At 44.8% G+C, this 16,118-nt stretch overlaps 1 protein-coding gene across 3 annotated transcripts in view; it reads left to right on the forward strand.

Annotated features, from left to right (window-relative positions):
- The first annotated feature begins 3,481 nt into the window (after positions 1–3,481).
- The window catches only part of sema3fb (sema domain, immunoglobulin domain (Ig), short basic domain, secreted, (semaphorin) 3Fb), a 252,503-nt gene continuing 239,866 nt past the window's right edge, over positions 3,482–16,118 (forward strand). For 2 of the 3 annotated variants that reach the window (XM_060835403.1, XM_060835405.1), the window contains exons 1-2: positions 3,482–3,923; positions 7,043–7,180. In XM_060835403.1, the coding sequence (XP_060691386.1) occupies positions 7,078–7,180 (103 nt within the window). In that variant the 5' untranslated portion in view covers positions 3,482–3,923; positions 7,043–7,077. Of the gene's footprint in view, positions 3,924–4,217; positions 4,275–7,042; positions 7,181–16,118 lie in introns of those variants that run through there. The other variant, XM_060835404.1, reaches the window with a different exon arrangement.

Consider the following 16,118-nt stretch of genomic DNA (forward strand, 5'->3'; position numbering starts at 1 on the left):
CCATTGTACTCTTTGCTACCTTGCCCCACCCTCCTGTCTGACCTATCACCTTCATCCTCTCTCCCATTCACCTCCATCCCCTCCCCTCCCCCATGCAGTACTCTATGCTACTTCCTCCCCACCCCCACCCTTCTCATTTATCTCTCCACTCTGGAGGCTTCCTGCCTCTAGTCCTGATGAAGGGCTTTTGCCCGAAACGTCGATTTTCCTGCTCCTCGGATGCTGCCTGACCTGCTGTGCTTTTCCAGCACCACTCTAATCTAGACTCTGGTTTCTAGCATCTGCAGTCCTTGTCTTTACCAATGAATTTTGATGCAGATTTGAAACATGGAGGTGAACAGAGGAGAAGAAAGTTATGAGGACTCCCAAATGCCTCTGTTATTTTGCTTTCTGCTTGAGAGGTTGAGTAATTTAACCTCTTTTAGATGTTGTTATGATACATGGGAAGGCCAGGACTTGCAAGTTCCTCTCCAAACCATGCACTATCCTAGCTTGGAATTACACCACTGATCCTTCACCATCAGTGGGTCAAAATCCTGGAGATCCCTCGCTGACAGCACTGTGGGTGCACCATCACCACATGGACTACAGATGTTCAAGAAGGCAGCTCACCATCACATTCTCAAGGGTAATTAGAGTTGGCAGCAAATGCTGGCCCAGCCCAATGATAGCCATGGCTCAGGATTGGCTTAAAAAATGGGTTTGGCGGGGCAAGAGAGACAAGCAAAGGAAAGGCCATGATCCACTAATAGACTCTTAAAAGTCTACAAAATCATGAGATCTGTAGATGAGGTAGATAGGCGACAGCTTTTCCCAAGGGTAGGGGAGCCAAAAACTAAAGGCCATAAGTTTAAGATGAGAGGGGTGAGTTGCAAAATGGTCCAGAGGGGCAATTTATTTCACACGGAGGGTGCTGCATGTCTGGAATGGGCTAACAAAGGTAGTGGTGGAGGTGGGTGCAATTTTACTATTGAAGAAACATTTGGGCAGGTACATGGATGGGAAAGGAATAGAGGGATATGGACCATATGCAGGCAAATGGAACTAGATTAAATATGAAAATGGACAAGATGGGCTAAAGAGCCTCTGTGCATGCTGAAAACCCTTATGACTCTCCGTAACTTACTAAGGCACTACCTTCTGTATTCTCAGCTACAGTTGTCCCATACTGATTCCCTTACTCATCTGAAATGGAAAGGTTTACAAGGGGTGCTCACCTCCACTTCCCTTCAGGGAACTGAGAGACATAAGACCGTAAGACCATAAGACATAGGAGTGGAAGTAAGGCCATTTGGCCCATCGAGTCCACTCCACCATTTAACCATGGTTTATGGGCATTTCAACTCCACTTACCTGTATTCTCCCCGTAGCCCTTAATTCCTTGTGATATCAAGAATTTATCAATCTCTGCCTTGAAGACATTTAGCATCCCGGCCTCCACTGCACTCTGCGGCAATGAATTCCACAGGCCCATCACTCTCTGGTTGAAGAAATGTCTCCGCATTTCTGTTCTGAATTTACCCCCTCTAATTTTAAGGCTGTGTCCACAGGTCCTAGTCTCCCCGCCTAACGGAAAAAAAAATTTCTAAGCGTTCACCCTTTCCAAGCCATGTATTATCTTGTAAGTTTCTATTCGATCTCCCCTTAACCTTCTAAACTCCAATGAACACAATACCAGGATCCTCAGCCATTCCTCGTATGTTAGACCTACCATTCCAGGGATCATCCACGTGAATCTCCGCTGGACACGCTCCAGTGCCAGTCTGTCCCTGCTGAGGTGTGGGATCCAAAATTGGACACAGTACTCCAAATGGGGTCTAACCAGAGCTTTATAAATTCTCAGTAGCACATCTCTGCTTTTATATTCCAACCCTCTTGAGATAAATGACAACATTGCATTTCCTTTCTTAATCACGGATTCAACCTGCATGTTTACCATTAGAGAATCCTCGACTAGCACTCCCAGAACCCTTTGTACTTTGGCTTTATGAATTTTCTCACCATTTAGAAAGTAGTCCATGCTTGTATTCTTTTTGCCAAAGTGCAAGACCTCGCATTTGCTCACGTTGAAGTCCATCAACCATTTCCTGGACCACTCTCCCAAACTGTCTAGATCCTTCTGCAGCCTCCCCACTTCCTCAGTACTACCTGCCTGTCCACCTATCTTCGTATCATCGGCAAACTTCGCTAGAATGCCCCCAGTCCCTTCATCTAGATCATTAACATATAACGTGTGCAGCTGCAGCCCCAACACTGAACCCTGTGGGACACCGCTTGTCACCGGCTGCCATTCCGAAAAAGAACCTCTTATCCCAACTCTGCCTTCTGTCAGATAGACAATCCTCAATCCATGCCAGTAACTCACCTTGAACACCATGGGCCCTCACCTTACTCAGCAGCCTCCCGTGTGGTACCTTATCAAAGGCCTTTTGGAAGTCTAGATAGACCACATCCACTGGGTTCCCCTAGTCTAACCTACTTGTCACCTCTTCAAAGAATTCTAACAGGTTTGTCAGGTACGACCTCCCCTTATAAATCCATGTTGACTTGTTCTAATCCGACCCTGGTCTTCCAAGAATCTAGAAACCTCATCCTTAACGATAGATTCTAGAATTTTACCAACAACCAAGGTTAGGCTAATTGGCCTAGAATTTTCCATCTTTTGTCTTGATCCTTTCTTGAACAATGGGGTTACAACAGCGGTCTTCCAATCATCAGGGACTTTCCCTGACTCCAGTGGCTTTTGAAAGATCTCAACCAACGCCTACGTTATTTCCTCAGCCACCTCTCTCAGAACTCTAGGACGTATCCCATCGGGGCCAGGAGATTTGTCAATTTTAAGACCTTTTAGCTTTTCTAGCACTATCTCTTTTGTAATGGCAACCATACTCAACTCAGCCCCCTGACTCCCTTTAATTGTTGGGATATTACTCATGTCTTCCACTGTGAAGACTGACGCAAAGTACTTATTAAGTTCACTTAAGTTATCCAGAATGACTGCATCCCCAGCTGTTGTGATGCAGATCTCAGAGGGAAGTACAGCTCAGCCTAAGTGCTTTTCTATCAGAAAACTACTCCCGGTGGCATATCCTGTATCAGGCTTGATTTTCTGCTCTGGTTCAGGATTCTGAAGGCTGTGTCTTCATTGGATGACTGGAGCAGGTGAAGAAGAGGGCAGGGGGAACGGCTGGGGTTTAGGAATCGTGGGGAAAGGGATGGGGGGTGGGGTAGCGGGAAGAGAGCATAGTAAGTCTTGATTCTTTTGCTACGTAAGGGTTAACAGAGTTAGTACCCATGCCTTAAATTGGCTGCTGTGAGTTCAGGCTTTTATGAAGCGAAGAAAGGGCAGGCTGCAGAGACTGTAAATTACCCAGAGGTGGCACCAGGGAGCATTCCAGCACACAACTTTGTTCTGTAGGATGGATTATGCAAACGTTTGTGGATTCCTAGCCACCTGACATGTTCTTCAGTGCAGCACAGAGAACAGTCAGGAGCGGTGAGTTGAGAGAGAGAGAGAGAGAGGGAGACAGTCAGAGAGAGAAACTCCCCCTTTTTCTTTCAAAGTCAAGACTTCAGCCACTTGCATCATTTGCATACCTGCGAACCCTTCTTAAGGAGAGGGGCTGTGTTTTTGCCATTGAGAAAGTCTACCTGTGAGAGGTACAGAGTTGCTCTGCTGTTTTGCCTTCAGCTGTGAGCCAGTGACTGGAGCCTGTCCCTGGATGAAGTGAAGCTGTGAAGACAGTGAAGTGGAGATAAACTGGGGGCATTTTCTTTCTTTCACTGTTATCACTGACAAATTTTGTTTTGTTTTTGCTGCCTCTGTGCCAGGAAAGGTAAAAAAAAAGGGAGAGGGGAGTGTTCCCTCAGCATTGAGGAAACTAGAAACTTTACAGTTCTCAAGCAAGCTGAGCCACTGAAAGGTAACTCATTCAAATCTTGACCTTTAACTGTGTGTGTGTGTGTGTGTGAGAGAGAGAGAGTTGGTGAAATACAATGCTGCAGATGAACCAAAGGGAAAGCTTTTCAGAGGCATTTGAATGTGGGTTTGAGAGAGACTAATATGAGTGGGATGGTCATTTAAGTCTGAGCGTGGCTGTAATATTCTGTGACGGATGCAGTTCCAGAGGGTGGCTTTCGACTCTTTTACTGGTGGTCACTCTCTCCCTTTTGTACACTGGAGCGTTGCTGCTAAATGGGCTGTTAAAAGTAGTTTAGCTCTGCATTGCTTGGAGTGCCAGACCAGAGTGAATGAGAATTGCTGAACTCGCGAGGTGAGGACATGGAATTAGACTCTGATGCCTCTTTAAGACCGTCTCTAATACCATTTTGTGCAGAGGGGTTGACATGCGTGGTGGAGTTGACAGTCGCGTTTTCGGCACAGGATTACCAGCTGGGACCACTGTGTTCTTTAAAAACTGGTGCACTCTCTCTCTCTCCTTCTCTGCACCGTTGCCATCCGCGGGGTGTCTGGCCATGCCCTGCTCTCTCTTACGGAAGGGCCAGGCTATCGGAGTTGGATTCCAATGCGTTCTGCATTTCACAACAGCACCTGCTTCTGCTGTTCCTGGTTAGACAGCAGGACGGTTCCGAGTGCACCCCCAGCACTCCGCCTTGTTGCAATGAGCACGATCTCTCCCTCTGTCCTGGAGTTCACTTGTGCTCCTCTTCCCAAGAAACAAACTGAGTAAAGCCATCAAATGAAACTAAAGTCATCCAGGCGGTTCGACCCAGATTGAATGTGTACAGCACTTTCAATGCCGATGGGATTTTAGATTCAATTTGTTTGATTTATTTTTCTACCGAAAGCTGCCCATATCGAGCTTTACACCAATCTAGTTCCGTAACCCAATAATTGCGTTTTTTAAAATACCCGTCCTCAAAAATATTTTTTGCAGTAACAATAGATGTGAAATGCTACATGAGCCTCCAGATGAAACATAGAATAAACCCTAATCTAGGGGTTTGAGCCCAGATTGTGAGAGAACAGAGCGTGAAAATGAATTCTTCAAATTCATATCATATAGAACAAACCCCTACTGCAAGCCCAAGTACCCTAGTCAATGATTCCTAGATAACTTCCTATTATATTTATGGCTGCTTCCTTATATTATTAAAAATGGAAACTTAACACTGAAATGAGCATTGAATCAAAAATTAAAAATCCAAATTAAATTTGATTCTTTTTAAAAAAAGTCTGAGATATCCACCCCGTCATTTTATTTAATTCTGAATTTGAACTGATGCCTAAACAATACCATTTCCAGAATCTGGATAGAGCATTAATTTGGAACTGAATGTCATCTTGGCTTCGATGGCTGGTTGTCTTTTGGAGTTGAAAAGCAAACACAGATTCTCATTATTATGCTGGCTTTGTGTTTTAGTGGGTTTCTGAGAGTATGCTGTCCATGTGTTTCTATGTCTGTATTTTTCTCTATGTACCTACCCAACTTTCTGTGGGGGTGAATGTCAGAGTGATTCTGTGTTTGTCATTATGTTTCTATATGTGTGTTTACAATGGTGTGTTTCAGTTTTTTTTGTGTCTGATGCTTCTGTGATGTTTGCATAACTATGTGTGTTTCTCTATATTTCTGTGTGTTTCTACCTATCTCTGAAAGTGTGATGCTTGCTGTATTTTTATAAGTGTGTGTGTGCATGTGTGTCATTTCTGTCCGAATGTGTATTTCTGTAAGTGTGAGTGTATATTTCTGTAACTGTGTATGTTTATCAGTTTATTTCTCTGTGTGTGTATTTCTCCATGTGTCTGTGATATTTCTGTCACTGTGTAAGTGTGTGTGCATTTCTGTGTGAGTTATATTTCTGTGTCTCTGTACGTTTGTCAGTTTATTTCTGTGTGCGTGTCCTTCTGTAAGTGTATGTGGGTGCGTGTCAGTGTCCTGTGAGCATAAGTAAAGATCCATCATACGTAATTAAAGATTTTACATCATAAGTTCTAAACAGTTCACTGTTGGGTGTCTTTTGTTTGTCATCTTGTTCAGGATTATTATTCTTATTTCCTTGTATATGAATTGAATTTTCAGTCTTCTCTGCCCCTTCCTGAATATGCACTGAATTCGAGCAAAGATACAGCCCTCAATCACAGGGGTGCTCAGTGTCCCTCTGCAGAATTTATATTCCATTACATTCCTTCACGGTGTGCTTTCTCATTAGTAGCTGCTTTCTCGTTGCTGTTTCAAGAGCTACCATGATGAAACATTGGTGTAGTTTGTGGTAAAATCTCAACTTCCCCAACCAGCAGATCGAACTCTGCGGATTCCAATCTTCGCTGAAATGAATCATTAGAGTTGGCATGCCTGCTGATCTGGGACATTTCGATCAATAAATGAGAAAAGTCAAAACTCTCTTACTGGTGAAAATGACTGGATTTGTATCCAAACTGGGGTCACTTGGCATCTAACCATTGGGGTCCCAGCTAGCATTGCTGTCCACTTTACAGCCGTTCCCATTGCCTCTCAGTGTCACACCTTCAAAGGAGGTCAACATCTGCTATAAATATTTTTTTTTAAAATAGGAATTTACCGACTCACAAAACAGCTTTGTTAGTGGAGGGAGTACTGTCGGAATAAAAATGGTAAGGGAATCATTCAAAGCAGTAATAAGTGTTTATTTTCATAGGGGAGTTGAAATCTGCTTAAAGCACTCTGAGGGATTATTTGAATTTACTGGAGCTAATGCTTTAAACAATGATTAATTATTGTGTTGAGAACTGTTTTCACGCTGGGTTCTGACTCCTTTGCAATGCCATTTCTGGGATGGGAGGTTTCCTTTCATTGATCAGCCCTGCTTTGACTTCCCTCACAGCTAACCCACAGATTGCTCCCCACAGCACCTTCCTTGAAGCTTCATTTCCCCCTGCGCTGATATTAAAGTTACTATGGTATTCAGACTCTCTCTCTCTCTCTCTCTCCTATCTACAAACCCACAAAAAGCTGGATTTAATCACTATTGAGCTGTTTGCCTAACCACTCAACTGATGAGGGATTATGTTCTTTTTGTCCTTTGTACCTCCACCCTGATGCAGGTCTGAAGGCTCCTGTTCCTTTGAAATCGGTTGGCATGGACCGCCTTCTGCCCACCTGGCTCTTGGTGGTCTCCCTGTGGTACAGCAATGCCAGCGCCCATCAGCAGAGTGCCCCCCGGGTTTATCTGAGCTTTAAAGGTAAGCGACAGGCGTGAGGCAATGTGCCAACAAATCCAAGTCAGGTAATTATTTCTTGACAAGTCCACCGGTGTCAGGAAGTGGCATGCAGTGGGAAATGATCAAGCTGCAGTGGAGTTCTTTTCAAAAGGCAAAGAATGAAGGGAATAGACTGCCAAAGGATAGGATGCGGCACACTCAATGCTGTAGCTATGGTCTATCGGTGTTTTCAACTGAAGCAAGATTGTTTGTAAAATTATTAACACATTTCGTACTGTATCTGTAATATGGACTTCCTCCAGGTGCTTATTTGTTTCTGGTGGTGAATATTTTTCGGATAAGCTTCTGAACATTTTCTTTCCAGAGGTTTTGTATTTGTGATCATGCCTCCAAAGATCTTGCCCAGGGGAATGCCTGGTGTGCTTTAGTCCCAACCAAAGTGTGCCACAGATCACAGTTTCAGACCGCAATCGTTACATCCTAGAGTCATCTCAAAAAGGTCCATTTTACAAGCTAGCTCCCAGAGTTTTATTTACTGACGATACGCTGCATTCCCAAGAATTTGACACCCCGTTTACCAGCGCCCTGCACAATCTGGGATCAGAGCATAGTCACAATAGGGTTGGACCTCTAAGCCAATCTGTGCCCGGCTGGCATTGCAAGATGCTTTGCCAACCTATCCACACCTTTCTAACGTGGGAGCTCAGCTTTTGTTAATGCCACAGATAGAATGAAGCCAGCACAATGGATTGTTCTCACCGCTAAATGTTTAATTGCTGAACATTATTATGCTAGTGCTTGGGTGCCAGTCAAGTACCTCTATCCCTTGATTTTCAAATAAATCGCAGGCTGATTAATTTAGTGTGTCAAGTTCAGGCTCGTTGGTTCCTGATGCTAATTACTGGTGTTCTCACCATGTTGGCATCGGAGCAAGAAACATCACTTCATCATTAATCTGGTCTCACAGCCTGGGCTTCAACAGTGAAGAGCTTCCAAGTGTTCTATTGATACATGGAGCATCAGTGAAGGGGTTAGAGGAGGTGCTCTGAAAGTTGTGTCTTTGGGAGCCGACATGGTGCTGTTGGAGTATTACGCCATCATTACGTGTCTAGAGCTGGAGTGTGTGTGTGTGTGTGTGTGTGTGTGTGTGTGTGTCTGTGTGTGTCTGTGTGTCTGTGTCTGTGTCTGTGTCTGTCTGTGTGTGTGTGTGTGTGTGTCTGTGTGTGTGTTTTCAACCTGAGGGGGTGGGGGTTAATATCAGAATATCTCACGACAAGAGTGCTGTAATTCTGGTATCTCATTCTGGTCACCACAACCAGTCATTATCTATCGTTACTGTACTGCCTCTGTCAACTGTATCTGAAAGGTTGCTTGCTGGAGGTAGGTGGAAATTCCAGGTTTGTAATGTGTGAGATATTCATCAGACTTCTGTGGTGATTTTGCTTTGCTTTTTATTTTGACGTGAGGGGAGAGGTTTGAGAGAACAGAGTCCAAACTGGTACCCTGTGAAGAAACTATCATTTTAGAGACAAACTTGTTCCTTCATTAAATCTGTGCATTCAGTTACTACCGAGATCAGTGTAGCAACAGTTTGGATCATAATGCATTTTGTTTTTTTTAATGATTATTAGTCTGAAAATCCATTCCCATGCCAATAGCTCTGAAAACAAACTGCTTTAAGCGACTGCTCCCTCTTAATTAAGTTGCCTTTTTTTGTCGATCCAATTTCTCAATTACTGTAAGCCCTTGAGGTGAAAACACTTGCTGCTGGACTGCATCATCTTTGGGTTTAATTACATTTGAACAGTTCGATGTATTTCATGGGTTTCTGGTAATTGCAGTGTCACATTCCAGACAAGGGGATTTGCAATCTCAGTTACAACTATCCGTTCGGCACTGGTTCAACAGGAGGAAGAGAAATCACCCGCAGTCTTTGAGCAGGTCACCCAAGGAACAAAGGGAACAGGTTGAGTGAGCTCAAGTGTTGGCAGGTGTTTTTGACCAGGCCTGAAGGAACACCGTGACTGTGGTCTCTGTACATGTCATGGGCATGTCCATCTGCATTGCCCTGCCTATACACTGGCCCCACCCACCTCCACTCCCAGTTGTGCTCCCGGTCTGGCTGAGACAGGGATTAACTGCTCAGGAAAGGTTGGTCTGATAAAGAATGTTCCGTGGAAGTAACGGGAATTGTGTAATCTCAGTGGGAGCAAAGAGAAACTGGAAGTGACAGCTCAGACTGAGGTCTGACTTCTCCCTTTATTGCACTGAGTCATCGGTTACTGAGTATCATCTGTTCATCCCATCAGCTTCACTGTGGTCGGAAACCTGTGGTTTTGGAGGGAAGAAATGCGCTCTGCTTTTAAAGTGGAGCGGGGAAAATATGTCCCACTGTGAGCGTGAAGCACCTGCTGATTCCCTGGTGAAGCTTCTACACATAGTGATATGATTAAACCATGGAGAGTCTCTCTCTCTCTCTCTCTCTCTCTCTGGATTATTGGAGAAATCAATGCTATTGTGGACTGTCCCATGGAGCAGTCACAAGAAATAGCATCCTTCATCATTTTGATGCCGGTGACTTTCTTCATTTTGTGAGGAGCTGAGAATTTCTTGGATGGTCAAGTGGTCCCATAATAAAGCTAATGGCATCAGACATCTTCCCAATGCCTCACATACTCCCTGACAATCCCAGGAATGGCACCATCACCATGATTCCATCAACCCAGCTGTGAAATAGACCTGCATTTCTCTAGCATTTTTCACAGCCTTGGGACATCTGCAATAGCCACAGTGGCTCAGTGGTTAGCACTGCTACATCACAGCACCAGGGACCTGAGTTTGATTTCACCCTCGGGTGACTGCCTGTGTGGAGTTTGCACATTCTCCCTGTGCCTGTGTGGGCTTCCTCCAAGCGCTTTGATTTACTCCCATAGTCCAAAGATATGCAGGTTATGTGGATTGGCCATGCTACATTGCCCATAATGTCCAGGAATGTGTAGGCTAAGTGGATTAGCCATGGGAAATACAGGGCTGGGGTGAGTCTGGGTGGGATGCTCTTCGGAAAGTTCGTGCAGACTCAATGGGCCGAATGGCCTGTTTCCACACTGTCGGGATTCTATGAAGTGCGGCCATTGTTGGAGCAGCAGAACCAAGACAGCTAAATGGAGTACAGCAAGATCCCACAGTGTTGTGCTGAACGGATCCTCTGTATTTTATTTCCAGGTGTTAGAGTTGAAGCATCAGTATATAGGTCTACAGTCCTAGTGCAAACTCCATACTTAGGATTAGTGCCATAGGATCCTTTAGGTTCATCTGAATGGGTACATGAGACCTGGCTTCTTGACAGATGGTAATTTAGACAGCACTGTGTTCCCTCAGTAGGAGTCAGAGCCACTTCTCAAAGGTAAACACACAATAAACATTTGCCTTAGCAGCAATATTCATATCCTACTGTCTCCTAATGAATTTCTGGTGACCAATCTCCTACAATGTCTTGTATTCACTTTGTGAGGCAGTACTGGGGAGATGCTGTGGAAGGGATAATAGTATTCACTGTCAGTAAGGATGGCATCAGCAAATTCAAAAGAATCCCCTATCTCGTTCAAAAGTAAACATCTGCAGGAGATAGTTCAAAGGAATGGTGCTAACTAGTTAGCATTGTCAAGAGTTGGTATAAGGCAAATAGACTGAATGACCTTCAGTGTTCTGACAGAAAGGGAGGCAATGGACTAGTGGTATTATTGCTGGACTGCTAATTTGGGGACTTGGGTTCAAATCCCACCGTGGATGATGGTGGAATTTGAATTCAACAAAAAAACTCTGGAAATAAGTGTTCAATGATGACTTGCAAATTTATTGTTAGAAAGCCCATCTGGTTCCCTAATGTCCTTTAGTGAATGTAACTGTCACCCTTACCTGGTCTGGCCTACCTGTGACTCCAGACCCAGAGAAATGTGGTTGACTCTTAAATTCTGGTTTGGCTGGAGTTACCTACATCCCATGAATGAACTTGAAAAAAGGGTACTATGAGTCTTGCGCTGCTGACCTTTTGCATCATACTATTGTTATGAATCACTGTTAGTTTTGGATTGAAGACACAGCATGAGAAAAAGAAATAATTTTACTTACCTCGCTAAGGGTGATTGACTTTCAACTGCCTGAGCATTGGAATTCTGGGTCAGTGGTGCTGGAAGAGCACAGCAGTTCAGGCAGCATCCAACGAGCAGCGAAATCAGTGGATTTCGCTGCTCGTTGGATGCTGCCTGAACTGCTGTGCTCTTCCAGCACCACTGATCCAGAATCTGGTTTCCAGCATCTGCAGTCATTGTTTTTACCCCGTAGCATTGGAATTCCCTCGCTAACTAATTCCACCATGGCCTCCTTCAAGGTGGCCCTTAAAGCCAACCACTTTGACCAAGCTGATATTCTAACATCTGTTTAAAGGGCTTTTTGCAATGGTTTGTTCAATGACGTACTCTGAGGTGTTTTACTGAGTGAAGCGTGCAATATGGATGCAAGTTACTACTCTTGTTTATTTGGTTGTTTCAGTAGAGCTAAGGAAAGAGAATGAGCTGGATATTGATATTCTGTAAGCTTCCCCTGGGGTGGGGGGGAGGCGTGTGCAGGATTCCCACCTCTGGCATGACTTTCGGGGGCAGGGAGATCTCACCCATGGTGGCTTGAGGCTAACCTTTGACCCCAACCACGAAGTGCAGCCATCCAAACAAATGGCCGTGGTGGGGCATAGATAAAGTGAACAGCCAAAGTATCTTCCCCAGGGTATGGGAATCCAAAGCTGGAGGGCATAGGATTAAGGTGAAAGGGGGAAGATTTAAAAGGGGCCTAAGGGGCAACTTTTTCACACAGAGGGTGGTGCGTGCATGGAATGAGCTGCCAGAGGAAGTGGTGGAGGCTGGTACAATTGCAACAGTCAAAAGGCATCTGGATGGGTATATGAATAGGAAGGGTTTAGAGGGATATAGGCCAAGTGCTGGTAATTGTGTCTAGGTTAGGTTGGGATAGCTGATCGGCATGGATGAGTTGGATTGAAGGCGTGTGTTTCCATGCTGTACATCTCTATGACTGTGACTCACTGTGGTCCCAGCAGCGCCATTTGGGAATGGTGATCACTGCCGGGAAAGCAGCCAATCACAAAGTGAGTGTTCAGAGATTGTGGGTGGGGGCAGGTCTGGAATCTCACTGGGGCAAGGCTAGCAGGTGCCAGCAAGCAATCCCACTCACCATGAGAGGAGACTCATGGGAGCAGATACCCAACTGAGACAGTTTAGGGTAGTAGTGACCTGTACAAGAAGGACGGATTGCATCCACATTGGAAGGGGACTAATATACTGGCAGGGAAATTTGCTAGAAATGCTTGGGAAGATTTAAACTAGTAAGGTGGGGGGGGGAGAAGGGGGGGGTGTGGGGGGGTGGGGTGAAGGTGGGACCCAGGTAGTGAAGAAAGAGATCGATCTGAGACGGGTACAGCTGAGAACAGAAGTGAGTCAAACAGTCAGGGCAGGCAGGGACAAGGTACGACTAATAAATTAAACTGCATTTCTTCCAATGCAAGGGGCCTAACAGGGAAGGCAGATGAACTTAGGGCATGGTTAGGAACATGGGGCTGGGATATCATAGCAATTATGGAAACATGGCTCAGGGATGGGCAGGACTGGCAGCTGAATGTTCCAGGATACAAATGCTACAGGAAGGGTAGAAAGGGAGGCAAGAGAGGAGGGAGAGTGATATTTTTGATAAGGGATAGCATTACAGCTGTGCTGAAGGAGGATATTCCCAGAAATACATCCAGGGAAGTTATTTGGGTGGAACTGAGAAATGAGAAAGGATGATCACCTTACTGGGATTGTATTATGGACCCCCCAATAGTCAGAGGAAAATTGAGAAACAAATTTGTAAGATCTCAGCTATCTGTTCGAATAATAGGGTAGTTATGGTAGGGGATTTTAATTTTCCAAACATCGACTGGGACTGCCATTGTATTAAAGGTTTAGATGGAGAGGAATTTCTTAAGTGTGTACAAGACAATTTTCTGATTCAGTATGTGGATGTACCTACGAGAGAAGGTGCAACGCTTGACCTACTCTTGGGAAATAAGGCAGGGCAGGTGACTGAGGTGTCAGTGGGGGAGCACGTTGGGGCCAGCGACCGTATTCTATTTGTTTTAAAGTAATGATGGAAAAGGATAGACCAGATCTAAAAGTTGAAGTTCTAAATTGGAGAAAGGCCAATTTTGACGGTATTAGACAAGAACTTTCGAAAGCTGATTGAAGGCAGATGTTCACAGGTAAAGGGACGGCTGGAAAATGGGAAGCCCTCAGAAATGAGATAACAAGAATCCAGAGAAAGTATATTCCTGTCAGGGTGAAAGGGAAGCTGGTAATTTTAGGGAATGCTGGATGACTGAACAAATTGAGGCTTGGTTAAGAAAAAGAAGGAAGCATATGTCAGGTATAGATCGAGTGAATCCTTAGAAGAGTATAATGACAGTAGGAGAATACTTAAGAGGGAAATCAGGAGGGCAAAACGGGGACATGAGATAGCTTTGGCAAATAGAATTAAGGAGAATCCAAAGGGTTTTTACAAATATGTTAAGGACAAAAGGGTAACTAGGGAGAGAATAGGGCCCCATGAAGATCAGCAAGTCGGCCTTTGTGTGGAGCCACAGAAAATGGGGGAGATACTAAATGAATGTTTTGCATCAGTATTTACTGTGGAAAAGGATATGGAAGATATAGACTGTAGGGAAATAGATGGTGACATCTTGCAAAATGTCCAGATTACAGAAGAGGAAGTGCTGGATGCATTGAAACGGTTAAAGGTGGATAAATCCCCAGGACCTGATCAGGTGTACCCAAGAACTCTGTGGGAAGCTAGAGAACTGACTGCTGGGCCTCTTGCTGAGATATTTGTATCATTGATAGTCACAGGTGAGGTGCCAGAAGATTGGAGGTTGGCAAATGTTGTGCCACTGTTTAAGAAGGGCGGTAAAGACATGCCAGGGAACTATAGGCCGGTGAGCCTGACCTCAGTGATGGGCAAGTTGTTGGAGGGAATCCTGAGGGACAGGATGTACATGGATTTGGAAAGGCAAGGACTGATTCGGGACAGTCAACATGGCTTTGTGCGTGGGAAATCATGTCTCACAAACTTGATTGAGTTTTATGAAGAAGTAACAAAGAAGATTGATGAGGGCAGAGCGGTAGATGTGATCTATATGGACTTCAGTAAGGCATTTGACAAGGTTGCCCATGGGAGACTGATTAGCAAGGTTAGATCTCATGGAATACAGGGAGAACTAGTCATTTTGATATAGAACTGGCTCGAAGGTAGAAGACAGAGGGTGGTGGTGGAGGGTTGTTTTTCAGACTGGAGACCTGAGACCAGTGGAGTGCTACAAGGATTGGTGCTGGGCCCTCTACTTTTTTGTCATTTACATAAATGATTTGGACGTGAGCATAAGAGGTACAGTTGGTAAGTTTGCAGATGACACCAAAATTGGAGGTATAGTGGACAGCGAAGAGGGTTACCTCAGATTACAACAGGATCTGGACCAGATGGGCCAATGGGCTGAGAAATGGCAGATGGAGTTCAATTCAGATAAATGTGAGGTGCTGCATTTTGGGAAAGCAAATCTTAGCAGGACTTATGCACTTAATGGTAAGGTCCCAGGGAGTGTTGCTGAACAAAGAGACCTTAGAATGCAAGCTCATAGCTCCTTGAAAGTGGAGTCACAGGTAGATACGATAGTGAAGAAGGCGTTCGGTATGCTTTCCTTTATTGGTCAAAGTATTGAGTATAGGAGTTGGGAAGTCATGTTGCAGCTGTACAGGACATTGGTTAGGACACTGTTGGAATATTGCATGCAATTCCGGTCTCCTTCCAATGGAAGGATGTTGTGAATATTGAAAGGGTTCAGAAAAGATTTACAAGGATGTTGTCAGGGTTGGAGGATCTGAGCTACAGGGAGAGGCTGAACAGGTTGGTGCTGTTTTCCCTGGAGCTTCAGAGGCTGAGGAGTGACCTTATGGAGGTTTACAAAATTATGAGGGGCATGGATAGAATAAATAGACAAAGTCTTTTCCCTGGGATCAGGGAGTCCAGAACTAGAGGGCATAGGTTTAGGGTGAGAGGGGAAAGATATAAAAGAGACCTAAGAGGCAACTTTTTCACGCAGAGGGTGGTACGTGTATGGAATGAGCTGCCAGAGGATGTGGTGGAGGCTGGTACAATTGCAATATTTAAGAGGCATTTGGCTGGCTTTATGAATAGGAAGGGTTTGGAGGGATATGGGCCAGGTGCTGGCAGTTGGGAATATAATGGGTTGGGATATCTGGTCAGGATGGACGGGTTGGACCAAAGGCTCTGTTTCCATGCTGTACATCTCTATGACTCTAGTGGGTTTTCAAGCCCCTGTGAAACCCCTGTTCTTCAAAGTAGAATGTTAAAATCCGAGAAAGCTAGGAGGAAGGTGGGGGAGATTAAGTAAGGCTCCAACGCAAAGCACATCTTGATGCACTTAGCTGTAATTTTGGCCTGCCTGGTACACGGGAGATTTTAAATGAGTAAACCTCTGATTCAGATCCAAACTATGCCCATAAACGTGCTTTAGCTATACTGTGCATTCCTTTGGAGTGATGTATGTACCGCTCACCCAGTTCAGTTCTAAAATCCCTGTGACAGCATTCTCCGAATACTGCTGGTCTCAGACCACTTCTTGTGGCCAAGTACAGAAATGTATTAAAAGGTGCTTTGCCATGAGGGCCTGAAGGGGTTAACTGTCAGCCGGAGGTTGTTAGTGTTTGAAACTGAGCTTGTAAAAAGAGTTGAATCCTTGACTGATGTGCACTCCAAGAATAGTCGTGTTCAACATGGCAGGCTGTTTGGTGACATGAGACCAGGATTTGCTGCGACAATCCAAACCCAGCTATTTTTAACCCAA

This window comes from Hemiscyllium ocellatum, chromosome 14 (assembly GCF_020745735.1).
Source record: "Hemiscyllium ocellatum isolate sHemOce1 chromosome 14, sHemOce1.pat.X.cur, whole genome shotgun sequence".
Classification (NCBI taxonomy): Eukaryota; Metazoa; Chordata; class Chondrichthyes; order Orectolobiformes; family Hemiscylliidae; genus Hemiscyllium; species Hemiscyllium ocellatum.